Consider the following 26,498-nt stretch of genomic DNA (forward strand, 5'->3'; position numbering starts at 1 on the left):
TTTTAAAAAAATTTTAAAAACCTTTTTATTTTAAACGTTCACTCACCTGACCATTTTGATCGCTTTCTTCCTACTTTTCCCTATTGTATGGCCGGTAGCAGCTCAATGGCATCATCACAGATTGCACCTGTGCTGGGGACCACAACTCCTTGCACCTCTAGCTGCAAGATGCATCTCACACTTCTTCCTTTGGGTGTGACTAGCACTGCCATTAATGCCATTGGCCTGCCTATACAAAATGTTGATACAGCGAATACGAATGCAAGTTGGTGGATTTTTTTTACCAGAATTTAATATCATTTTAAAGAGGTTATTCAGCCTAAGCCAGCTCTCTTTAGCCCATGGCACAGTACTATGCTACATTCGCTTACACGCTCCCTCATAATGCTGGATAGAGATGAGCTTGGGCATCCTCTGAACCCATCTCTAGCCACACTCATTCTCCTTTTTTTGCTCCAACGAGCTGCAGGCTGGGTCATTCTCACAGCAAAGAGGTGGGCTGTGAATCAGGAATGACCCGACTCGCCACTCAGAGTAATAAAGAGCAAGTTTGGCTAGAGATGACTTCAGGAGATGCCGTGATCGATTGATTACCTGGGAAGAACTCCCTAGATTATGGGTCGGTACTTGTCACTTCCAATAATATATGCCTAGTAATCAAGCATAACGTGAAAGCTAGTGTAACTGTTTGAAAACATAATTGACTATGCAGAGTCCATACATATAGAATAAGAACACAACATCCATACAACAAATGCAAACACTCCCATAAAAAGTAGATCTGGAAAAGTCCTACCATTCGTAGAGGATCACCGTCTTCCTTGCTTGAGCTGAGCAGATTCATCCAGCTTTTCTGAGGGAACATCCCACCTTTAACTCCAGGCTCTAAAGGAAGGTTTACTGGTTCCCTGGAGTGTGTTGGCCTCCCCTCCTGAACGTCTTTGAGTATTAATGGTTTGAACTTGTACACAGAGAAAAGGTGCAGAGCTTCATCTCAGATTTTCCACACGTAGCTCACCCGAAGTGTGACACTGCTCTGGTTGGCCAGGTGCCGACCGAGACTCCCTCAGTGTGACATGCAGATTTATACTGCCCTCCCACTACGAAGTATCAATGCCGTGCTGCTCAGCAAATCAGATGCCAGCATGCAGCCCCACTTGTCAGAGCCAGACGTGCCCCCTCAGTCCTGTTTGTTTATCGGTTGCAAGTGTGCAACTTCTAGCCAAAGCTGCCTCGCTCATGCAATTTAGTTGTTTATCAGGTATGGGAGCATGATCCTGCCTCTCGTAGACGTGGCCCCCTATTTATCCCAAGAACTGACCCCTTCGGTCCTATCTTCCATCCGTGATTGTAGAATATATAAAGATGGTGGGAGGATTCAATAAAACTGCTGCATCACTTTTGTGATAGATTGATGAAGCATAAGTTCAATCATGGCCAGTGAGAAGGTAGCAGGGGCGGGGCTAATCCATGCTCTGTATGTCCCATACACACAGAGCTGAGCATGTGGAAAACAGGTCCATCTCCGCTCACGGTGCAGAGATGGACCTGTCAGAGTCCCGCTCTCCTCTATGGGGAGATCGCAAGAAAACAGACTGCCTGTCCGTTTTCATCCGTTCCGGGAGACGGATAGAAAATAGGGTCACCATCCACCTGGATTTGCCGGACAGGATCGAATATCAGCGGGTGTCAGCGGACATATCCCTGCTGACATCCGTTACCCCATCGGGTTGAATGGAGTGCAGTGGCAGCTGGTGCTCATAATTTTTGGGGTGGCGCAAACAAATTGAAAAGAAAACCCCATCAAATGCAGCCACTGTGCCCATTAATTGCCGCCACTGTGCCATCAAACGCACCCACTGTGCCCATACATTGCCACCACTGTACCATCAAACGCAGCCACTGTGCCAAACGCAGCCACTGTGCCCATTAATCCAATTCCTTCACCCCTCAGATCAGTCCCAATTCCTGCCCCATTAAACATCAAATCCTGGTATATAGCATTTCTCACAAATCCTGGTACTGTATATAGAGTCAGGTCCTTAAATATTGGGACATTGACACAATTTTAATCTTTTTGGCTCTATACACCACCACAATGGATTTAAAATGAAACCAACAAGATGTGCTTTAACTGCAAACTTTCAGCTTTAATTTGAGGGTATTTACATCCAAATCAGGTGAACGGTGTAGGATTTAAAACAGTTTGTATATGTGCCTCCCGCTTTTTAAGGGACCAAAAGTAATGGGACAATTGGCCGCTCAGCTGTTCCATGGCCAGGTGTGTGTTATTCCCTCATTATCCCATTTACAGGGAGCAGATAAAAGGTCCAGAGTTCATTTCAAGTGTGCTATTTGCATTTGGAATCTGTTGCTATCAAGTCTCAATATGAGATCCAAAGAGCTGTCACTATCAGTGAAGCAATCCATCAATAGGCTGAAAAAAATAAAATAAACCCATCAGAGAGATAGCAAAAACATTAGGTGTGGCCAAATCAACTGTTTGTAACATCCTTAAAAAGAAAGAACGAATCGGTGAGCTCAGCAACACCAAAATACCCGCAAGACCATGGAAAACAACTGTGGTGGATGAACGAAGAATTCTTTCCCTGATGACGAAAACACCCTTCATAACAGTTGGCCAGATCAAGAACACTCTCCAGGAGGTAGGTGTATGTGTGTCAAAGTCAACAATCAAGAGAAGACTTCACCAGAGTGAATACAGAGGGTTCACCACAAGATGTAATACACTGGTGAGCCTCAAACAGGAAGGACAGATTAGAGTTTGCCAAACAACATCTAAAAAAGCCTTCATAGTTCTGGAACAACATCCTATGGACAGATGAGACCAAGATCAACTTGTACCAGAGTGATGGGAAGAGAAGAGTATGGAGAAGGAAAGGAACTGCTCATGATCCAAAGCATACCACCTCATCAGTGAAGCATGGTGGTGGTAGTGTCATGGCGTGGGCATGTATGGCTGCCAATGGAACTGGTTCTCTTGTATATATTGATGATGTGACTGCTGACAAAAGCAGCAGGATGAATTCTGAAGTGTTTCAGGCAATATTATCTGTTCATATTCAGCAAAATGCTTTAGAACTCATTGGACGGCGCTTCACAGTGCAGACGGACAATGACCCGAAGCATACTGCGAAAGCAACCAAAGAGTTTTTTAAGGGAAAGAAGTGTAATGTTATACAATGGCCAAGTCAATCACCTGACCTGAATCCGACTGAGCATGCATTTCACTTGCTGAAGACAAAACTGAAGGGAAAATGCCCTAAGAACAAGCAGGAACTGAAGACAGTTGCAGTAGAGGCCTGACAGAGCATCACCAGGGATGAAACCCAGCGTCTGGTGATGTCTATGCGTTCCAGACTTCAGGCTGTAATTGACTGCAAAGGATTTGCAACCAAGTATTAAAAAGTGAAAGTTTGATGGATGTTTGTTAATCTGTCCCATTACTTTTGGTGGGTATTTGGTATATAGCATTTCGCACAAAGCCTGGTATATAGCATTTCTCACAAAGCCTGGTATATAGCATTTCTCACAAAGCCTGGTATATAGCATTTCGCACAAAGCCTGGTATATAGCATTTCGCACAAAGCCTGGTATATAGCATTTCGCACAAAGCCTGGTATATAGCATTTCGCACAAAGCCTGGTATATAGCATGTGTCACAAAGCCTGGTATATAGCATGTGTCACAAAGCCTGGTATATAGCATTTTGCACAAAGCCTGGTATATAGCATTTCTCACAAATCCTGGTATATAGCATTATGCACAAAGCCTGGTATATAGCATAGCATTTCTCACAAAGCCTGGTATATAGCATTTCTCACAAAGCCTGGTATATAGCATTTCGCACAAAGCCTGGTATATAGCATTTCGCACAAAGCCTGGTATATAGCATTTCGCACAAAGCCTGGTATATAGCATTATGCACAAAGCCTGGTATATAGCATAGCATTTCTCACAAAGCCTGGTATATAGCATTTCGCACAAAGCCTGGTATATAGCATTTCGCACAAAGCCTGGTATATAGCATTTCGCACAAAGCCTGGTATATAGCATTTCGCACAAAGCCTGGTATATAGAATTTCTCACGTCTGGTATATAGCATTTCTCACAACGCCTGGTATATAGCATGTCTCACAAAGCCTGGTATATAGCATGTCTCACAAAGCCTGGTATATAGCATTTTGCACAAAGCCTGGTATATAGCATAGCATTTCACACAAAGCCTGGTATATAGCATAGCATTTCACACAAAGCCTGGTATATAGCATGTCTCACAAAGCCTGGTATATAGCATTTCACGCAAAGCCTGGTATATAGCATTTCACGCAAAGCCTGGTATATAGCATGTCTCGCAAAGCCTGGTATATAGCATGTCTCATAAATCCTGCACAATTACCCCCCACCCCAGGCTGCACAATTACCCCCCCCAGTCTGCACAATTACCACCCCCGGTCTGCACAATTACCACCCCCGGTCTGCACAATTACCACTCCCGGTCTGCACAATTACCACCCCCGGTCTGCACAATTACCACCCCCCTTTGCATAATTACCACCCCCCATCTGCACAATTACCCCCCCATCTGCACAATTACCCCCCCATCTGCACAATTACCCCCCCATCTGCACCCCCATCATCAGCACAGACCCCCCTGTCACTCACTGAGTGAGTAGAGAGAATGAGAGGGGGCAGAGCACTGCAGAGAAGCACAGGGAAGGGAACCAACTGACAGTGAGGAAAGGGGCAAAGGATTTGCAACCAAATATTAAAAAAGCTGAGTTAGACTTACCGGTAACTCCTTTTCTGAGGGTCTTCCAGGACAGCCCATGAGACCTTGGGCTCCTCCTACCAGGACAGGAAACACGTCACCCCCACCAGATAAAAGGGCGGTCCTCCAGGCCCATGTCAGTATTCTCAAGAACCGTAGGACCCTGCAAAACATATGCATAATACACATAACTTCAGACAATACCGGGTGGGAATCCGGCTGTCCTGGAAGACTCTCAGAAAAGGAGTTACCGGTAAGTCTAACTCAGCTTTTCTCCAAGCGTCTTCCAGGACAGCCCATGAGAGGATGAGCCAGAACTTACCAGTCTAGGGAGGGACAACTGCCTGAAGGACCTTACGACCAAACGCCTGCTCCTGAGCTGATAGGAGATCCAGGCGATAATGTTTAATGAAGGTCGAGTAACTGGACCAAGTGGCAGCCCTGCAAATTTGTTCCGGTGAGGCACCAGCCCTCTCAGCCCAAGACGTAGACAAGGCTCTAGTTGAGTGCGCAGTAACAAAAGGTGTAGGGACCTCCCTAATTGTGTAAGCTTCCAAGATGGCTTGCTTTATCCATCTAGCCAATGTGGCTTTAGATGCACTATTCCCCTTGTGAACTCCAGAAAAGAGGACAAACAAGGCATCAGTTTTCCTAAAGGTCTTCGTGACCTCAAGATAGACCAAGAGAATCCTTCTTACATCTAGAAAACTAAATTTTCTTTCTAAGTCACCCTGTGGCGAACTACAAAAGGTTGGCAATACAATGTTTTGAGATCGGTGGAATGTACTTGCCACCTTGGGCAAAAAACCTGGATCGGTTCGTAACACAACTCGATCCTCAAAAATCGTGAGGAAGGGCTCCCTAACTGATAGGGCCTGCAACTCACTTACCCTACGAGCTGAGGTAACAGCTATAAGGAACACAGTTTTTAATGTAAGTAATTTAACTGACATACTTTCCAGAGGTTCAAACGGAAATTCTACCAGAGTTTAAAGTACTAGGGACAGATCCCACGTTGGACAACTTCTCACTACTACTGGTCTGGCCTTAGAGATAGATTTGAAAAATCTGGCTATAGTGGGATTTTCCAGGAGAGAAAACTGGAGGAACACACTAATAGCTGCCGCCTGTACCTTTAGGGTACTAACAGAAAGACCTTTGTCGACACCCTCTTGGAAAAATTCCAAAATAGACGGAATATCATGAGTTAATCTATCATTTTCAGATAACCATGAGTTAAACCTTTTCCAAACTTTGGAATATATGGCTCTAGTAACTGGCTTCCTGCAATTAACTAGAGTCCTGACTACTTTGTCAGAGAACCCTTGGGCGCTCAGTATCTTTTCTTCAGATACCAGGCCGTCAAGTTTAAGGAAACCACCTGAGGGTGTGATGCTGGACCCTGCAATAATAGGTCTTCCCTTTTCGGAAGACTCCACGGAGGCTCTGAAACCAGAGACTGTAGCAGGGAAAACCATGGCCTCTTGGGCCAAAACGGGGCAATTAGAATCAGATCTGTCTCTTCCAGCCGAAACTTCCGGAGGACTTCTGGAATCAGCCTGATTGGCGGAAAGGCATAACATAGGCCTGGAGGCCATGGGTTCGCCAGAGCATCGATCCCCAAGGCTTGGTCTGCCGGGTTCATGGAAAAGAATATCTCCGTCTTGCGGTTGTTTCGGTTTGCGAACAAATCCGCTACCGGATAACCCCATCTCTTGGTGAGGTCTGCAAAGACTTCGGGATGAAGGGACCAGTTGTCTCGGTCTATCCTGTGACGGCTGAGATAATCTGCCAGGCAATTGTTTTTCCCCTTCAGGTGTACAGCAGAAATGGAGGCTAGATTCCCCTCTGCCCATGAAAGGATCTCCTGGGCAATGGACTGAAGCCACCGGCTTCTCGTGCCTCCCTGCTTGTTGATATACGCGACTGTCGCTATATTGTCTGACAGGATTTGGAGGTTGTGACCCCTGATCTCCATCTGAAAAGACTGGAGGGCTCTCTGGACTGCAAGCAGCTCTCTTTGATTGGATGAGGCCCTTGCCTCCTCTGGGGACCACTCTCCTTGTGCTACTGCATTGCTGAGGTGGGCCCCCCATCCCCTGGAACTCGCATCCGTGGTAATCCTTCGGGAAATGGGAAAGGACCATGGGAGACCTCCTGCTAGGTGCTGACCAGCTCTCCACCACCACAGGCTTCTTTTTATCCTGTCGGGAAGCCAGATCCTTGACTCCAGGGACCTTACGTCCCCGTCCCAGTTTCTTAAAAGAAACCTTTGAAACGGACGCTGACGGAGTCTCGCCCATGGTACTGCGGGAAAACATGAGGTCATAAGACCCACTGCCCTCGACACCTGTCTCAGAGAGACCGACTGGTTGGTCTGCAATGTAGACATAGTCTGGAACACTTTGGTAATCTTCTCCTGAGGAAGAAAAACTTTTTGGTTCACGGAGCAAAAATCGTAACCCAGATAAGTTACTTTCTGGGCCGGAATCAAGGACGATTTTTCTTTGTTTATTAGCCAGCCTAGGGACTGTAAGAAGTCCTGTACAGCCTGGAGATCTTCCAACAGCCTTTGGTATGATTTTGCCACTATCAGGAGGTCGTCTAAGTAAGGGATAACCGTTATTGCCTTTAATCTTAGAGGAGCCAGCACTTCCCCCAACACCTTCGTAAAGATGCGTGGGGCTGAGGAAAGACCGAAGGGGAGGGCCTGAAATTGAAAATGTCGGGTCCCCATACCCGTCTTCACTGCCAATCTCAAAAACTTTTGGAAGGCTGGATGGATAGGGATGTGAAGATAAGCATCCCTTAAGTCCAACGTGGCCATAAAGCAGTTTGGGTATAGTAGGTTTTTGATTGTAAAAACCGTCTCCATACGGAAATGTTTGTATCTGATGGACTTGTTTAAGGTCCGGAGATTCAGGATAAGTCTAAACTTTCCTGCTGGCTTTCTGACCACAAATACATGGGAATACAATCCCTTGCCCCGCTCCGATCGAGGAACAGGAATCAGGACTTTTTGATCTAATAAGTCTCCGATCTGGAGACCCAGGGCCCTTGCTTTCTCCCGATCTTGTGGAGGAAATGTGACCAACAAACGTTCTGGTGGTTGGTGAACAAACTCCAGCCTGTACCCGTTGGTCACTAGGTCCAGGACGAAGGGGCTCAGAGTGACTGCTGCCCACTGTGGGATGAAGGTCCTCAATCTCCCTCCCACCGGGGAACACAAGTCACTGCGGCTTGGCGGGCTGTTGAGGAGGGTTAAATAGCACTCCCCCTTTGCCTCTGCCTTTGTGCCCAGTCCAATGCTTTTTCGGCCTGCTGTCCTTTTCTCTAGGACTCTGTTGCCTGTTTTGGCCACGAAAAAATTTTCTGGCTGTCTGAACTCTCTTTTTCTCTGGAAACGCCTTTTTCTTATCAGCCGTGCGTTCCAGTGCCTCCTGTAGACCTGGGCCAAATAAATGATCGCCAGTTAAAGGAAAGCCACAAAGGCGCAACTTGGAGGCCGAGTCCCCTGACCAGGTCTTAAGCCAAAGGCTTCTCCTGGCCGAGTTCACTAGAGCCGAAGTCCTGGCTGACATTCTTACCGACTCAGCGGAAGAATCTGCCAAAAAACCCACTGCCTGAAATAGGAGAGGAAAAGACTTTAAAATTTGCTCTCTGGAGGTACCTGCTGACAGATGTGACTGAATCTGAGTCAACCAAACCTCCAGATTTCTGGCTACACAAGTGGAAGCCAAAGCTGGTTTCAGGTTTCCAACTGCTGAGTCCCAGGCTCTGTGGAGAAGGATATCCCCCCTCTTGTCCATCGGATCCTTAAGCGTACCCATATCATCAAACGCCAGGTCCGAGTTTTTTGAAACCTTTGAAAGAGGTGCGTCTAACTTGGGATTCTTATTCCATGGCTGCGCAGTGTCCTCATCAAAAGGAAACCTCCTTTTTAGGTTACTGGAGAAGAATGGTTTTCTCTCAGGATTATCCCATTCCAGTTTAATAGTATCAACCAAAGAACTATGAACTGGAAACACTCTTGATTTTCTCTTATGTAATCCTTTATACATAAGATCATGTTTGGATAACTGAACCTCTTCCTCTTTTAATTCAAGGGTAGTATAGATAGCCTTTAATAAGTCATCTACATCCTCCACAGATAACTTAAATCTTGAGCCTCGAGTGGATTCTCTATCTCTGGGCTCTGTATCTGACCCTGATTCTTCCAGAGAAGAACGGGTAGATCTGACCTCAGCCTCAGAGTCTTCACTCTCTGCCTGCTGCGGAGTGCTTACTGACGCCTTCAGTGAAGACGGACTCTCTGCTGGAGTCTGGAGCTTGTCAATAAGCGTTCTAAAGGAACTGAAGGTGGACGCAAGCTCATCCCTAACAGAAGTAAGCATCTTCTGGCAAGAGGCAACTGGGTCATTCTTTACTAGGCCTTCTATACAGGTGCGACAAACTGCTTTGCTCCATGAGGAGCTCAATTTGTTTGCGCAAACCGCACATTTCCTTTTAAGTGGCTGCGCTTGGGCCTTATCCTGAGTCTTGGTCTGCAAGACAAAATAAATGCCCCACAATGTAATTAAAGCCACACAATCACTCCGTAACACCACGTGCAGGAGGGAGGAAATGTGTCTCCTTACACCCACTACTACAGAGGGGGGAGGGGGAGGGAACACTCACAGGGATAGTAAGGTGGTGACAGAACACCCCAGGCTTACCTGTGAGGTGCTGGTGTTGGGAACTGCATCCGCTGCCTGTGCAGGTACTGCAGGAGGATCCATTCTGCCCCTCTTGGTCATCCGCAGCCTGGCTGCTTAACACCAAGAAACACCAGCAGCCAGCGTTCTCTGTTCGCGCCGTTTATGAAGACTGGAACCTCGTCTCCGGCGCCCGATGATGATGTCATATGCCCCGGAAGTAACCCTCTCCAGGCACTTCCTGTGGGCCAGCTTGGAGCGCAATAGCTCCGCCCCCTCGAACGCTGCGGCTTCCTCCATTCCTTGCTCAGATCAGCCAGGCTGTCGGCAGGGAAGGACAACCGAAGCTCAGCTGAGCTAGAGTGCAATGCACTGCGCTAGGGGCACAACCTCACACCGATCCTGGCCCTCTCCAGGCACTGAGGACAGAGAACAGCAACACAGCCAACCTCCCCAGCGGTGTGCTGCTTCTGGCAGAGGAAGAGGTAAGTGATATGCCCCAGAAAAAGGCCATACAAAGCCCCTGCTTATAAGGCCTATGGGAGCAGGTTCCATGAACATGTTACCCCCGTCCGGAGGAAACACAAATAACTGACATGGGCCTGGAGGACCGCCCTTTTATCTGGTGGGGGTGACGTGTTTCCTGTCCTGGTAGGAGGAGCCCAAGGTCTCATGGGCTGTCCTGGAAGACGCTTGGAGAAAGTGAAAGTTTGATGGATGTTTGTTAATCTGTCCCATTACTTTTGGTCCCCTAAAAAGTGGGAGGCACATATACAAACTTTTGTAATTCCTACACCGTTCACCTGATTTGGATGTAAATACCCTCAAATAAAGCTGAAAGTCTGCAGTTAAAGCACATCTTGTTCGTTTCATTTCAAATCCATTGTGATGGTGTATAGAGCCAAAAAGATTAGAATTGTGTCAATGTCCCAATATTTATGGACCTGACTGTAGCATTTCTCACAAAGCCTGGTATATAGCATTTCGCACAAAGCCTGGTATATAGCATGTCTCACAAAGCCTGGTATATAGCATTTTGCACAAAGCCTGGTATATAGCATTTTGCACAAAGCCTGGTATATAGCATACACTCTAAAAACTAATGCCTTGGCTCAACAAAAAAAATTAACGCAACAGTTTGCATCAAGCTTTTTAAGTTATGACAATGTCAGGTAAAATTAAGTGGAAGCAACAACCTACATTGTGTTGAGGTAATTACCTTTTCTGCTAGATATAAATGCATTTTTATTTACCACCCACTTAATTACTTGCATTATAAACACATGTTTTTAAGTTGAGTACTCAAAAATATTAAGTTGCTCCAATTAGTTTTCCCAGTTTCTACAAGACATTTTTAAGTCACATGTACTTAATTGCTACAATTATGAGCTTACTTTCTTTAGGTTAATAAACAGCTAAAATCAAGTTGGTCCAAAGTTATTTTTCTGTATTAGTGTTTAGCTTTGTTCTTATACTAGCTTTCACAAATAAATTCATTCAACAACGCAATTGTTAAACAATTAACTTTATTACACAAAACAGTTGTGTTTTTCAACATAAATATTAAAGTCAACATAAATAGAAAATAAGTTTCAAACATAAAGATCTGTATGTATCAGGCCTAATATATTTAAAACCACAGTGCCAAATTGACTTAGGGCCAGCTCACACCGGGAATTGCACAGGAATGCTCTGTATGTTCACATGCGATTCACATGCCGTTCTTTGTGGTGCGATTTCAGCCCATTCATTTTGGATGGGTTGAAATTGCACTGCACTAAGGGCCCTTTCACACTGGGGCGGTTTGCAGGCGCTATTGCGCTAACAATAGCGCCTGCAAACCGACCTGAAACAGCCGCTGCTGTCTCTCCAGTGTGAAAGCCCCGAGGGCTTCCACACTGGAGCGGTGCACTAGCAGGACGGGAAAAAAAATCCTGCTAGCAGCATCTTCGGAGCGGTGAAGGAGCAGAGTATATACCGCTCCTTCACCGCTCCTGCCCATCGAAATCAATGGGACGGCACTTTGCGGTGGTTTTTAACCCTTTCTCGGCTGCTAGCGGGGGTAAAACCGCCCCGCTAGCGGACGAATACCGGCGGTAAAGCTCCGCTTACAATAGCGGCGCTTTACCATCTACGCCGCCCCCGCCCCAGTGTGAAAGGGCCCTAAAAATAGTGTATCTACAATTGAAAACTCACTGCAACCGGATCACATGGTACATCTGTACCATGCGATCCAGTGCGGGCAAACACACTGTGTTTGTGATCTACATTTGGGGTGTCATTAGCTTAATATTGACACCCACTGCAGAACACAGCTTCAGTGCATTTTGAACACGGTGTGGGAAATGCTCATGGAACGTGGGTTTCCTGCACTGCATTCTGGTGTGAACTGGCCCCAAAAGTACATCATTTTTAATTTTTTTGTAATCTTTATTTTTTTTTGTCAGTATACAAACAATAAAATAATATTATCAACATATACATTTCCAAGGCTACTTTCACACTTTTTTTTTCGCACTTTGCAGGTGCTATAGCGCTAAAAATAGCACCTGCAAAGCGCCCTGAAAGAGCCGCTCAATTCACTCCAATGTGAAAGCCCGAGGGCTTTCACACTGGAGCAGTGCGTTGGCAGGACGGTAAAAAACGTCTTGCTAGCGGCATCTTTGAGGCGCTGTAGGAGCGGTGTATACACCGCTCCTACAGTGCCCCTGCCCATTGAAATCAATGGGCAACGGCGATTTGCAGGCAGTTTTAACCCTTTTTCGGCCTCTAGTGGGGGTTAAATGTGCACCCACTAATGGGGCCGAATAGCGCCGCAAAAACAACGTTAAAGCACCACTAAAAATACGCCTCAGTGTGAAAGCGGCCTTAGGGTAAGTAGGAAGAGGAAGCTGAAAAGGAGGAAGAGCATCAAACAAAAAAAAAAAAAAAAGAGACAAATACAAATACCACAATAGTGGCCATAGGCTGGAGGGGAGAAAGGAAAACAGTCCCTCTGACTCCAAGGAAAGAAGACAATAAACAATCAGACTATGGGGTTTATTTACTAAAGGCAAATCACCTTTGAACTGAAAGTTCACTTGGAAGGGCAGTCGCTGTAGATCTGAGGGAAAGATCTGAAATGAGGGGAAGCTCTGCTGATTTTATCATCCAATCATGTACAAACAAAATTGCTGTTTTTTTATTTTCCTTGCATGTCCCCCTCAGATCTACAGCAACTGCACTTGCAGTGCAAAGTGGGTTTGACTTTAGTAAATAAACCCCCGTTTACTGCAAACACAGGGGGTTATTTTTCTAAAGGCAAATCCACTTTGCACTGCAAGTGCAGTTGCTGTAGATCCGAGGGGGACATGCAAGGAAAATAAAAAAACAGCAATTTTGTTTGTACATGATTGGATGATAAAATCAGCAGAGCTTCCCCTTATTTCAGGTCTTCCCCTCAGATTTACAGCGACTGCCCTTCCAAGTGTATATGTGCAAAAATCCTTATTTTGACTGAAAAAAAAACATTTCAAATACAAAATGCCATCAGAGAACAATATGACAATGGAATGGCTGTGGAATGCATAGGTTCTTCAGAAAATACTATGCTTGAGACTCATTACTTTAGAACAGGCTTTCATTCCATCAAGTTCAAGAAACAGTTTCTGAAAAACTTCAAACGTGTATTTAAGTTCCTTGGGATAGCAGAGATTCAGAGCATATATTATGCCCATCAGCATAGCACAGCATCTTGAGATGTTATATCTCTCCAGGATTTTGGTTCCCTCAACCAGAATTGTTGCTGTCTTGTAGTCATATACTGAGGTGGGCTGGTTACGGATGATAGCAATTTTCATAATTTGCATGTCTAGCTCTGCTTCAAACATTTCCAAGTCCTTGTAAAAGGAATTAAAGCAAAGGTTAGCTTGGATATTGTATAATTACTGCTGACTTTTTAGACTGTTTCTTTAAATGACAAGTTGTTCAAATGAAACACCCGTTATTCTATTGTAAGTCTTAAGCCAGCCATAGAAAGTTCAAATCTTGTCCAGTTTAGCAGGAACTGGCTGAGAATCTATGGATCTATGAATCTATGGACAGGCTGAATTTACCAAAGACAATCCTTCGATCGACCTGAGTACAACCAGCATGTTGGATTTTTACATGCGATTACTGCCAGCAGCTTTAGCCACTACCAATAATCAGCAGGGACGGTTCGATATATATGTGGGGAAAAAACTGTAACACAAACTTCAGCTGAGTTGGGGTTGATTTACTAAAACCTGGTGCAGCTCCTCATAGAAACCAATCAGCTTCTATTTTTTTTTTAATCAAAGCTTAATTGAACAAGCTGAAGTTAGAAGCTGATTGACTACCATGCACAGCTGCACAAGATTCTGCCCTCTCCAGTAAATCGACCCCACAAAACTGGATACACACTGATCAAGTGAATGCTAACTCAGTTTAGTGAATAAGGTGAAGCTGGGCTCATTTTCTATACCCAATCATGTGCCAGTGAAATTAAAAATGTACAATTTATGCCTGCCTATGATCGTAGTGAGCACAGCTCACACTTCGGTATTAGTAAATCAACCCCAATGTGCTTAAGCTAATATAGCACAAACAATTATACATTTTCCTTCATTGAACACTCCCACTAAACAGTCAAAGGTGAAAAAGTAAGTGAACCCTTCAATCATCTAATAACTAGTTAAAGCCACCTTGGCATTATTTACGTTAAACAATTTCTTCCAGTATCTGAGGACCAGACCTGCATATTGTTTAGGAAGACCATTTTTCCTCACAAAGCAGCTTTAGGTCAGCCATATTCTTAGGATGTCTGTTGTCAATTGCTCCTTGAAGCCCCTGGAATGCCACAGCTTCTCAGTTGGATATTAGCTTAAGCACATTGTGTTTGTCTATACTTGTGACTAAAGCATCGTTCGTACACACAATCAGATTTTTCGCAGGCAAAGCGTCAGACTTTTGTCCGAAGGACCTTGGCCAGGAACTTGTCTTGCATACAAACGGCACACAATTGTTGGCCAACAAAGACGAACGTAGTGACGTACAACGTGGGTTTTCAGCTCTTTAGTACCACCCTTTGGGCACCTTCTGCTAATGTTGTGTTTGGTGAGCATTGCTTCTGAGCATGCGTGTTTGTACTTTGGACTTTTGTCTGACGGACTTGTGTACACACGATAGGAAAATCCTACAACAGACCGCTGTCCGCAGAAAATGTATAAGCCTGCCATCCAATATTTGTCGGCCGAAAGTTGGACAACAATTGTCTGATGGAGCGTACAAACGGTCAGATTTTAGGCCAACAGTCTGTCATCACACAATTCCCATCAAAAAATCCGATCATGTGTATGAGGCTTTAGAATAGATGAAGATTGTATTACATTATATGACCTATTTTTGTAGAAAACCAAGCCATTCCAAATGGTTCTTAACTGCTTGCCGACCGCCGCCTGTACATTTACGTCGCCAGAATGGCATGGCTGCGCAAATGGGCGTACCTGTACGTGCCTTTAAATTTGCCGCCGTACAATCGCATGCCCGCCGCAAGCTCCGTGAGTAGGATCACGGGTCCCACGGACTCAATGTCCGCGGGGATACCCACGATCGTCTCACGGAGAGGAAGAAGAGGGAGAAGCTAATGTAAACAAGCATCTCCCCATTCTGCCTAGTAACACTGTCACTAATCACAGCTCCCTGTGATCGGGAGCGGTGATCAGTGATGTGTCACTCGTAGCCCCCTAACAGTTAGAATCACTCCCTAGGACACACTTAACCCCTTCCTAGCCAGCTAGTGGTTAACACCTTCACTGCCAGTGTCATTTTTACAGTAATCAGTGCAATTTTATAGCACTGATCGCTGTAAAAATGACAATGGTCCCAAAAATGTGTCAAAATTGCCCGATGTGTCCGCCATAATGTCGCAGTCCCTATAAAAATTGCAGATCGCCGCCATTACTAGTAAAAAAAAAAAATATTTAATAAAAATATTAATAAAAAAACTATCCCCTATTTTGTAGATGCTATAACTTTTGCGCAAACCAATCAATAAATGCTTATTGCGATTTTTTTTTACCAAAAATATGTAGAAGAATACGTATTGGCCTAAACTGAGGAAAAAAAATTTTTTTTAAATATTTTTTGGGGATGTTTATTATAGCAAAAAGTAAAAAATAATGCATTTTTTCAAAATTGTCGCTCTTTTTTTGTTTGTAGCGCAAAAAATAAAAACAGCAGAGGTGATCAAATACCACCAAAAGAAAGCTCTATTTGTGGGGAAAAAAGGACATCAATTCTGTTTGGGAGCCATGTCGCACGACCGCGCAATTGTCAGTTAAAGCGACGCAGGGCCGAATCGCAAAAAGTGCTCTGGTCTTTGGCTAGCCAAATGGTCCGGGGCTGAAGTAGTTAAGCCCCATACACACTATTAGAGTTTCTGCAGATTTTTGTTTTCAGATTTGGCAAAACCATGTAGTGGAAGGGCTGGCCTGATTACATACAAATTGAAACTCTTAAGGTTTGACCTCATATTATATGGTTTTGGGAAATCTAAAGACAAAAATCTAATAGTGTGTATGGGGTCTCACTTTTTCTTTTGACTGTATATACTGTGTTTTGAGGGTTAATGCCTATAATTTACTCTGCTGACAAGTTCATATCTAAAGCACATTTGCATTCAATGGAATTTATTAAATTACCCTGTTGTCCATCTTATCAGGCACATTTAAAAATATTAAAAAGGGTCTGCTCAGACACTGGTTGATAGCGGCAAGATTGGTTATTCCACGATATTGGCGATCACCACAATCTCCATCAGTGAATAAATGGGTAGTGGAAATGGACTTTATTGAGAGGATGGAGACCCTCCTGGCACATGAATTGGATATAAATGAACAATGCCGTCAGACATGGGCTCCCTGGAGGATCTTCAGGGAATCAATAGGAAACTAGTAGGTTTAATGGGAACCAGAGTAGAACCTAAATGCAACATAATAAGGTTTTAATATATGATGTCTATGTGTTGTCATCTTTTGCCATCTCCCCCCCCCCCCCCCTTTTTTTTGTTGTTGTTTGTTTGATGTTTTGGTTATATTAGTTTAATGTATTTGTAAGATGTTTTGATGGTATGATAATACCATTAAAGTATGTATATTTGTCTATTTGTACAATAATTCTCCAAGAAAGCTGAGATTGAAGAGGAAATGGAATTGATGGTTTATCCCAAAGTCTTAGTTTTGAAGTTTTGCCCATAATTATCTTTGGTTGCCAAAAAGTACTCAGGCAACTAAGGGGTCTTCTGAGGTGAAGGGTAACGGGGACAAAGGTATCCCAAGACTGGGTGGATGCTGCCTTCCTCAGATGGGGTGATCCGATGTAAACTATGAAAAAGACAAGAATGGAAGGCACGCACACCTAGTGCATTACCAATGACAATTTAATTCATAAAAATCCATAAAAAGTGGGTACTCACAAAGCACAAATCTCAAATGAGCCATAAAACCACACACAGTGTGTAGACATGTGCAGGAACACAACACAGGGTATATCTGACACGTTTCGGGGGCACACCCCTTTCCTCAGAGCTAGGCCTGAGGAAGGGGGAGTGCCCCTTAAACGCGTCAGCACATGTCTACACACTGTGTTTTTTATGGCTCAATTGAGATTTGTGCTTTGTGAGTACCCACTTTTTATGGATTTTTATCAATTAAATTGTCATTGGTAATGCACTAGGTGTGCGTGCCTTCCATTTTTGTCTTTTTCATAACTAAAAAAAAAATTTAATTTAAATAATCAATCAATAATTATCAGCTTAAGTTCAATAACTGAATATTTGAATAGATACAGAGACTACCGGGAGCGGTTCTTATACAGCATGTTTCAGTGTTTTCGCTATATGTTCTGTTTACTTACGTTAAACTCCTTGAAAAGGTCTTCCTCCCTCTCTCCAAGGTACACGATAAGGCAGCGGATGGCTACTTCTCTGCGTGTTTCAATTGTATTGTGCTAATAAAGAAAAATGGTGTAAAAAGAATCAGGGGGAAATCCCTTAAAGTAATTAGACAGCTAAAATGTTTACATTTTTAAAATGCTGTAACAAACATTTTATACTTACCTGCTCTGTACAATGGTTTTGCATAGAGTAGCCCCAATCCTCCTCCTCTTCTAGGGTCCCCAGCTGGAGCTACCGGCTCCCCCCTTCTGAATTCCCCCATAGTAAAACCACTAGCTATGGGGGCACTCATGTGGGCTCACTCCCAAGCCGGGCTCTGTGCGTCCATTGACACATGATTCGGCCCTGTCCCCAGTCTCTTCTCACTGGCTGTGATTGACAGCAGTGGCAGCCAATGGCTCCCGCTGCTATCACGGAGCCAGTGAAGAGAGAGATAGAGAGAAGCCATGCTGCTCTCACACACAGTGCTGAATTGGGCCGAGGTAAGTATTTGGGGGGGGGGGCTGGAGAAGGGATCTCATGCATAGAAGGTTCTTTTGTGTCTTAATGCAGACAATGCAGTAAGGTGAAAAAACCTTCTGCCTTTAAAACCACTTTAATCAATATAAACTGAATGGGTGACAACCAACAACCTTGAAGTAGTAAAGACTATGAAAAAAAAAGTTTCCCCCTGCAAGGCAATATCAAAATGTGCTAGTATGTACTGAATACTAGCACATTATGAAAGACCCTCCAGCGATGTGCTATCAATGCTGCAAATGCTTCTATCTTCACCCGGTCTTCCTTCCTGGTTCGCAAACCCCAACCGTCTGATTGGCATGCCGCAATGGTATCACTCCCATGCATGTTTAGGAGATATTCATTTTACCTATAGGTAAGCTTTATTATAAGCCTACTTGTAGGTAAAAATAAACAACAAGCATTTACTATCACTTTTATTTAAGAGATAAATCTAAACATTTGTCATACCAGAAGAAGCATGTCTTTGATCTGCTTAATTCTCATTCCAGCAGCTCCTCCTCGTGATGATACTACGTTCATCAGTTTTGGGGTGCAATAGTCAAGTTTTGCCATAAAGGTGGACTCAAGGCTTGTGGCCGTAATTCTCTTGAATTCCTCATTTATCTGTTGGGTACAAAAGAGGATTAATTAAATGTTTCAGATCATTAGCTGTACACCACTAATTCATATCACAGCACAAGAGCTAAGGAGAAACAGCCCATAAAGTGTTACTAAACTCTTTTTTAAAATTATTATTAAAATAACAAACGTGTTATACTTACCTGCTCTCTGCAGTCATATTGCTCAGCGTGGCCCTTGTCCTCCTCTTCTGGGGTCCCCGGCATCAATCTTGGCTCCTCCTCTTTTTCTGCGGGACTACCATAGCCAGCCGCTGGCTATGGGGAGAGGTAGTCCCCACGCTCCACTTCCTCTGATTGACAGCAGCAAGAGCCAATGGCTCCTGCTGCTGCTCTATTGCAGTGTGAAGAGGAAGTAAGAGGAGAAAAGATGCAGCCGTGCACAGAACTGATCTCTTATCCCCTCTCTTCCTCTTCACACAGGGAAGGGGGGCACAGGGAAACTGAAAACATTTTTTACCTTAATGCAAGCAAGGCATTAAGGTTAAAAAATATTTTTAGGTTTAGTAATAGTTTAAATCTGTGTAAGCTCTCACACTGTCTAAGTAGGGGACCAAAATTACTCCTTGTTATTGCCTGGCGAAGAGGTCAACACAGACTTTGACCTATAACCATTTAATTTAAATCTATGTATGCTGAAATATCATTACTTGCATGTATGAGGATTGTTATTACAAAACAAAGAATTATTACAGAACAAATGAAAAAATAAAGACATTAAGTAAATTTGTAAACATTTACTGTGATGAATTACTTATCTGTATGTTTGGGTAATTCCAAGCTAATTTTTAATAAGTCTCATTGTGTAAACAATGACTGCCTACAGATGTGGAAATCAATATCAAATTTTAACTTAAAAACAGCAGAACTTTTATTTACCTGGGTAGCATCAAATAATGCAGGCCAGCGTTCCTTGAAATCCTTGATGGCAGGGGCCTCACAAATGACTTCTTGTCTGCGAAGAGATAAAGTCTTGGCCATCTTCTCAGCAACCAACTGGCAATTATCTTTTTTTGTCACTTCATGTAGGAGGTCCATTCTCTCTCTTTCCAAACTATCAGTGGTTTCTCCTTTTTGGATGAGGAGGTAGGTAGTTCACTTCAGCCTTTCTAGGTTTTTTAACATTCTTGGCAGGTGTTCGGTCATGTGCTTGTTTTCTCTTGAGTGAGTTCACCTCAATTTCTGGGAAGCCAAGGCCCCGAAGTTTGGACCTGAAGTTGTTCATTTTGTATTTGAGTCTCTGTATCCATCCATAACATCCATTAAAAGATCCTGGTTCTTTAAGGCAGGGATGTGTTTTGACCAAAGCCTCTGCTACTTGGCTTGGTTGAGCACTTGAAGGATAGGCAGTGTACTCATAAATTACCTCAGCTAATCTTCCAAGAATGTCTGGCAGTAGTGATATGAGATCTTTGATGCTAAAAAGAGTCCCAGACTCACTAAAGTTTTCATTGCCAGACTGAAGTAGCATCTCTGTACTGTGAGAGAAACGGGGAATTGTAAATTCTAAGGGCCAACCCTTTAACCGCTGGGCTAGGTTTTCTTTCATTGGTTCTGGAGAAAGAATCAAAGTATCATTGGAGGACACCACTGAGCAGCTATCATCAGAAGCCCGAAGAGAATCCCCAATAATGCTTGAGAAGGAGTCATCTAATACTGTCAAAGTTACTGTAGAGGGTGGCTGGATATACACAACCTTGACAGTGTCCTTATTCTTGATGTCAGTGGTTGAGAGCAAGGAGAAAAAGTCATTACCAAAATCTGCATCCTTAAAATGCAAACAGAAATCGGCAGTAAGTCCAAATGTGTTTTGAACCACTAATTGAAGTTCTCCAACTGTCTCAGGAATTCCAGATGGTAATGTCAGTTTCTGGACATCATGGTCCGAAAGTATTACTCGTCGATGGGCTGGCTGTGACATTGATCAAGCTGTAATGAACAAAATGTTCAAAATATTTTAGTGAGTATCATAACTACAAATGTTGGTAAACCATGCAGAGAAGTATTGACAAGTCAAGAATATGTTCACAATCTATGGAACATAAATGAAGTGTTTTAGGGTTACTATGCTTTTTCCACCAACAGTATATGGTGTTAAAGGTAATATATCTGACAGTTCTGTGGGATCTAGAACTTTCACTGTGCGCATTTTCTCTAGGACATAGATCCTGAGATGCTCAACTGACCAAGCACTTAAGCATTTCACAATGAATGCAAGAGAACCCTTCACAACAACAATTTGGATCAACTCTCCAAACTCTGTCAGACCACCTGTTGAGCCATTAGCCAAAATCATTCCAACTGCATACTTTGTGCCATTGTAATACACATTGTTGGCTATTTGAATACTTTTCTGTTCAGGGAATTTAGCTTGCAGGCCTTCCTGGATGTCTTCTGTTAACAGAGTAACATCAACAGTAGACAGTTTTGAGGACTGCTATACAGGTTTCACAACACTGGGGCCATGCTGGTGATATGCAAGCATCAGCTGATGCTTTGTGGAAAGTGAAAGCAGAATATTTCGAAAGCTGTGAGTATGCCTAACAACACGCTTAAAAAAACTGTGTTTGGCTTCAAACCGCATTGTCCACAGTAACACCAAGGGACCAAAAGCTCTGATGAGTTGTGGATAATGTTCCAGATAATGATGTTTAGGGATAAGTTTTTCCTGAGGAAAAACCTGGAGAAATCTGTACCTGTGTTCTGAGATTTTACTGTCGAGGTAGCAAATAGTCTCCTCTGTGTGAACATGACTTACAACAAGCTCAACAATGTCTTTAAGGACTAGAAGCAGTTCCCATGCTGGTTCACCTTCTGGGATCTTTGTTCCGATTAAGAGGGGCAAGAATCGCAGCAGTGACCAGTTTTCATGAGCATTCCCTCCAATACTTTTCCGTGCTGCAAAATTCAAAGGGACTTGTGGAGCATCTGTCTTGTCTGACCATTTATATGGGAATGTTTTGATGCATTTGTTGAGCTCATCAAGGGTAAAGTATTTACTCTTGATAAACATTTGAAGACACAGGGCCAATTCAAGGGGCACAATACCTTCAAACAGATCATGCAGTACATCAGGTGGGTAACCTGACAAAACATTGAAATATTTCAGCTTTTTTGTAAGTGCACACTGCTTCTTGACTCCACAGACATGAGTCAAAGCAGTATTTTGCTGCACGGCTTGGATATGCATGTCATGCTGTTCTTTGGTTCTGCATTGGAAAGCTCCTGATCTCACTTCTTTTACCTGAAACTCTGAATGCTCACCCTGACAAAATCTACACACATGAGAACTGGAGAAGCTTTCAACAAACCCACCGAGAGAATGGGCCCCAAGATTATCTGCAACAACACTAAAGACTGTTCCTTTCACCTTTTTGCCTAATGTGGGGACATACAGGCCCTCCTCCTCCAAGCTCACAAGATCTTTAAGCAGTGGCTCCAGTACAGTACTGTAACCAAATCTTTTCACATCCTCTGCCCTGCAGAGTATTGCTAAGAAGATGGATGTAAGTGAAGATCTGAGCAGTGCAGGAACATCAGCCAACACCCAGTACACAGCTGTGATTTTGTGTTTTTTCCTGGATGTGCCCAGAGGATTGCATATCTCAAAGTCATCAACATAGAGAATGAGAGCAATTGTAGGATCACTTCCGGAAAACAATGTATTTGTTTTATAATAAAAGCCATCAGAAAATGCCCTATACTGAGTTTCACCATTTTTTTGAGCTACCCTCTCGTGCAATATAAAATCAAGGATCTCTTTCTGGTTTAAAACCTGAAGAAGTGACTTCAGGATAGGGACATACTGGAAGTTTCTGTCTTCTTCCTTACTGAGTACATACCCTACTGGTTCCACCACAGCAAACTGTTCCTTAAAGTAAGCCCTTCTCTTGTAGGCAGAAGAAAGTGGTCCACCACTGTTCAAGGCAGAGGTAAATGGATTGCCATCACAAAGATTTGTCACTATGTCTGACACAACAGCCTCATCGATCTCACAGTTATGCCTTTTCAAACAGGACTGTAGAATATCTTTAATGATGGGACCTGCTGCTGAATGAGAGATAAAATTTAATTCTTCAACCACCTCATCAATGCACCTGTTTGACACATTAAACATACTCTCCAGTTTTAAAAATAACAAAGCCAAGTTTTTTTCAATGAGATTTGGTAGATCTCTCACATCATTATCATCTTGATCATCATCAGCAGATAGTTGACAATCCTGAACATCCTTATCACTGCAATCATCTATATTTGAAGAACCTATATACCTTTTTAGAAGTTCTTCTTTAAAATCTTGCAGTGAGTGAGGAGTATGCTTTCTACTTCTGTGGGAGGCAAATGTTCCATAAATATTAGTGCTAAAATTGCAGTTCTTAAAAACACAGATGACAGTCTCATTTTTTTTCAAATGTTGACCAAGGTGTTCAAAGAACTCTCTTTCTGTTAATATTGTGCTTGCACCACAACACTTGCAAGTGAAAGAGAGAATTTCAGCAGATTGGACTCTTTCCATACTTTCCTGAGAATGATTTCTGGATAGATGTGATCTAAGACTACCCCATGTTTTGAAGGAAGAAAAGCAGTCATAGTAAAGACAGGGCAAAGGTTGCCCACCATGATTATGGTGCAACCTGTAATGTTTTAGAAGCACTGCTTTTGTAGGAGTTGTAAATGTACATATTTTGCAGCCCCAGCGCATGCTGCTGAATAACAGGACTATTAAAAACCTCTAATCAGACATATCCTCTAAGTGCAGATACATGTAGGGCTGGGAAATCCAATTATATGATATCATAATTCATACCTTCTCCTGTAGCAGTTTTTTTGTCACAAAAGCAACACTGGAGAAACTAACAAGAGATCTGTGGAAAAATAATTGACAGTTATTTTATGCATTACACAGATATGTCCAAAAATACTATTGATTTAGTAAAGGCAAATCCACTCTGCACTACAAGTGCACTTGGAAGTGCAGTCGGTGCAGTTCTGAGGGGAAGCTCTGCTGATTTTATCATCCAATCATGTGCAAGCTAAAATGCTGTTTTTTTTTTTTTTCTTGCATGTCCCCCTCAGATCTACAGCGACTGCACTTCCAAGTACACTTGCAGTGCAAAGTGGATTTGCCTTTAGTAAATAACCCCCTTTGTCTAAATTTGAAAATATGGTAATCTATGTGAATAACAGCAAATTTTAAACAAACATGAAGTCTTGAATGCAGTTTGCCATATAGAAGCTAAAATCTATACACTGATTCCCCTGGCACAAAAAAACAAAAAAAAAAAAACTTTTAAGCTTAGCAGATTTCACAAACGGCACACTATCAATCCTATCCACTGACATGAGGCAATCTTGGTTAGTTCACAAGGCTAAATACAACCAGCACTATATTAGGTCAACATTTGTTTGTTTGTGTTGCCTTTTAACCCTTAGTTCTCTACCTATAGGCTATCAGGGATCACAAATAGTAATAGTTCCAAATTTCTTTGTAAAGCAAATTATTCTCACCTTTAAAAATGTATTTTATATCTCATGTGCAGCAGATCTTCCTTCCAACATGCCTTGACTTGATCTGTGTTATGTTGGTGGGGGTGGAGACTTGCAATAATGCACTCAAGGTAGAACAAAATTGAGTTACCAAGTCCATTTTATTAAGTTACCACAACTTAAATTTCTTTTTACATCAATGAATGCAGAAAGGGTACTGTGCATGACACACAAAATTAAGTTGCTTTAATTTCCAACATTATAATATCCACACAACTTATTAAAATAGGTTTTCAATGTAAAAAGTTTATTTAAAACAATAAATTAGAATTTTTATCTTGGAAATATGCATTTAATTAAGTGGTGGCAACAGGTCTCTCGAATTACTTTTTAGAGTGTAGCATTTGTCACAAAGCCTGGTACAGGGGGTCCCCGGGTTACAAACAAGATAGGGACTTTAGGTTTGTTCTTAAGTTGAATCTGTTTGTAAGTCGGAACAAGTACATTTTTTAAGTGTAGCTCCAGCCAAAAAATCTATTTTTAAGTTTTGTAGATAGCATAGGGAAGGGTTATCACCCCTGTAACATTTGTTTTGCTGTCTGTGCCCCTGTTCAGAAGATTTCACCTCACTTTCTGTCCCAATGACAATTGGATTTTGAAAATTTGGGGTTATTAGGGAAATAAGGATAGGTGATAAAGCATCAGTGGAGACATCTTTTTCCCATATTAACACTTAGAGGAGTGAATTTCCCTTCCTAGGGGTAGATTTCCTCTCACTTCCTGTTGTCTCCCTCCGTTTGTAAGTAGGAGTCGTTTGTAAGTCGGATGTTTGTAAGTAGGGGATCACCTGTATATAGCATTTGTCACAAAGCCTGGTATATAGCATGTCTCACAACGCCTGGTATATAGCATGTCTCACACAGCCTGGTATATAGCATTTAGCACAAAGCCTGGTATATAGCATAGCATTTGTCACAAAACCTGGTATATAGCATTTCGCACAAAGCCTGGTATATAGCATGTCTCACAAAGCCTGGTATATAGCATTTCACGCAAAGCCTGGTATATAGCATTTCACGCAAAGCCTGGTATATAGCATGTCTCGCAAAGCCTGGTATATAGCATTTCTCACAAATCAGGGAATATAGCATGTCTCATAAATCCTGCACAATTACCCCCCACCCCAGTCTGCACAATTACCCCCCTCAGTCTGCACAATTACCCCCCTCAGTCTGCACAATTACCCCCCTCAGTCTGCACAATTACCCCCCTCAGTCTGCACAATTACCCCCCCCAGTCTGCACAATTACCCCCCCCAGTCTGCACAATTACCCCCCCAGTCTGCACAATTACCCCCCCCAGTCTGCACAATTATCCCCCATCTGCATAATTACCACCCCCCGTCTGCACAATTACCCCCCCCAGTCTGCACCCCCATCATCAGCACAGACCCCCGTGTCACTCACTGAGTGAGTGGAGAGAATGAGAGGGGGCAGAGCACTGCAGAGAAGCACAGGGAAGGGAACCAACTGACAGTGAGGAAAGGGTCCACGGTCCAGGCCTCCACAGCCTCCAGGGATTAGTGTGTACGGAGCAGAGAGGCAGCTCGCTTGCCACAGCCACATACAAACTGACTGAGTCAGTCAGCTAGAAGCTAGCTAGGAGAGGGGGAGAGAGAGACACAGTCTGTGACAACAGACGGCCCGCGATGGTTTATATACCTTAGAAGCCGCCAGCAAAGCTCAGGAGTCCATCAGGCTTTCTACACTCCAGTCACCACGCGCCGCCAAACACAGTGAGCCAGAAACTGGAAGTGACGCAGTGCCGCGAAAAGCACCGCCCACCGTCCTCCACGCTCGGCCATTAAAATAAAAGAACAGGAGCTGCAATTGCAAATCACTGGAGATTTGAAAAAATATATAATTAATTCCCCGCTTAGGATAAAGAGGTATGCAGCCTCCCCTAATTACACCCCCTAAAAGGAGGGTAAAAATGAAATAGAAAAAAATAAGGGGTAATTGGCGTTCTCTAAAATAATGTGGGTGGAACCCTAAATAAACCAAATTACACCTGTGTGTGTCATGCTATAAACCACCTAAGGTGATAAGGTGACAACATATATATGATTAGGGATATATGTTTTAATATCACAGTGCCACATATAAGTGAATGTGCGTATAAATATCCCAATAGACGTATATAAGTGAATATGTATAAAAATTCCTGGTATTGCAAATTTATATATTTTAACACTACCTATGATATAAACAATACATTGGGAAATAGCCAAGATGTTCCCCTGCTAGCGCCAAATATTAGCAGTCAGAAAATAACCATGATATAGCAAAAATACTGAAAAATAAATGAATACAATAAAATAACAAAAATGATAGTCCAAGTGATAGGTGCTCAACTCAGTAAAAAACAACAAT

At 43.1% G+C, this 26,498-nt stretch overlaps 1 protein-coding gene across 1 annotated transcript; it reads right to left on the reverse strand.

The window, feature by feature from the left end:
* Positions 1-12,923: 12,923 nt before the first annotated feature.
* Positions 12,924-25,245, reverse strand: LOC141127191 (uncharacterized). Its single transcript, XM_073613432.1, has 5 exons — positions 22,422-25,245; positions 19,459-20,508; positions 18,410-18,565; positions 17,401-17,493; positions 12,924-13,364 (listed from the first exon to the last, which is right to left on the reverse strand). Exons 2-5 carry the CDS (start codon positions 19,615-19,617, stop codon positions 13,062-13,064), a joined length of 711 nt encoding a protein of 236 aa, XP_073469533.1. The 5' UTR covers positions 19,618-20,508; positions 22,422-25,245; the 3' UTR covers positions 12,924-13,061.
* Positions 25,246-26,498: the final 1,253 nt, after the last annotated feature.

Source organism: Aquarana catesbeiana, linkage group LG02, assembly GCF_042186555.1.
Source record: "Aquarana catesbeiana isolate 2022-GZ linkage group LG02, ASM4218655v1, whole genome shotgun sequence".
Taxonomy (NCBI): Eukaryota; Metazoa; Chordata; class Amphibia; order Anura; family Ranidae; genus Aquarana; species Aquarana catesbeiana.

Coding starts and splice junctions, on each gene's coding strand:
- LOC141127191 (XM_073613432.1), bottom strand. CDS start 19,617: ATGGACCTCCTACATGAAGTGACAAAAAAAGATAATTGCCAGTTGGTT. Junction 17,494..18,409: donor TCAAAGACATGCTTCTTCTG/GTATGACAAATG, acceptor TTTCTTTATTAG/CACAATACAATTGAAACACG. Junction 13,365..17,400: donor ACCTTTTCAAGGAGTTTAAC/GTAAGTAAACAG, acceptor TCCTTTTACAAG/GACTTGGAAATGTTTGAAGC.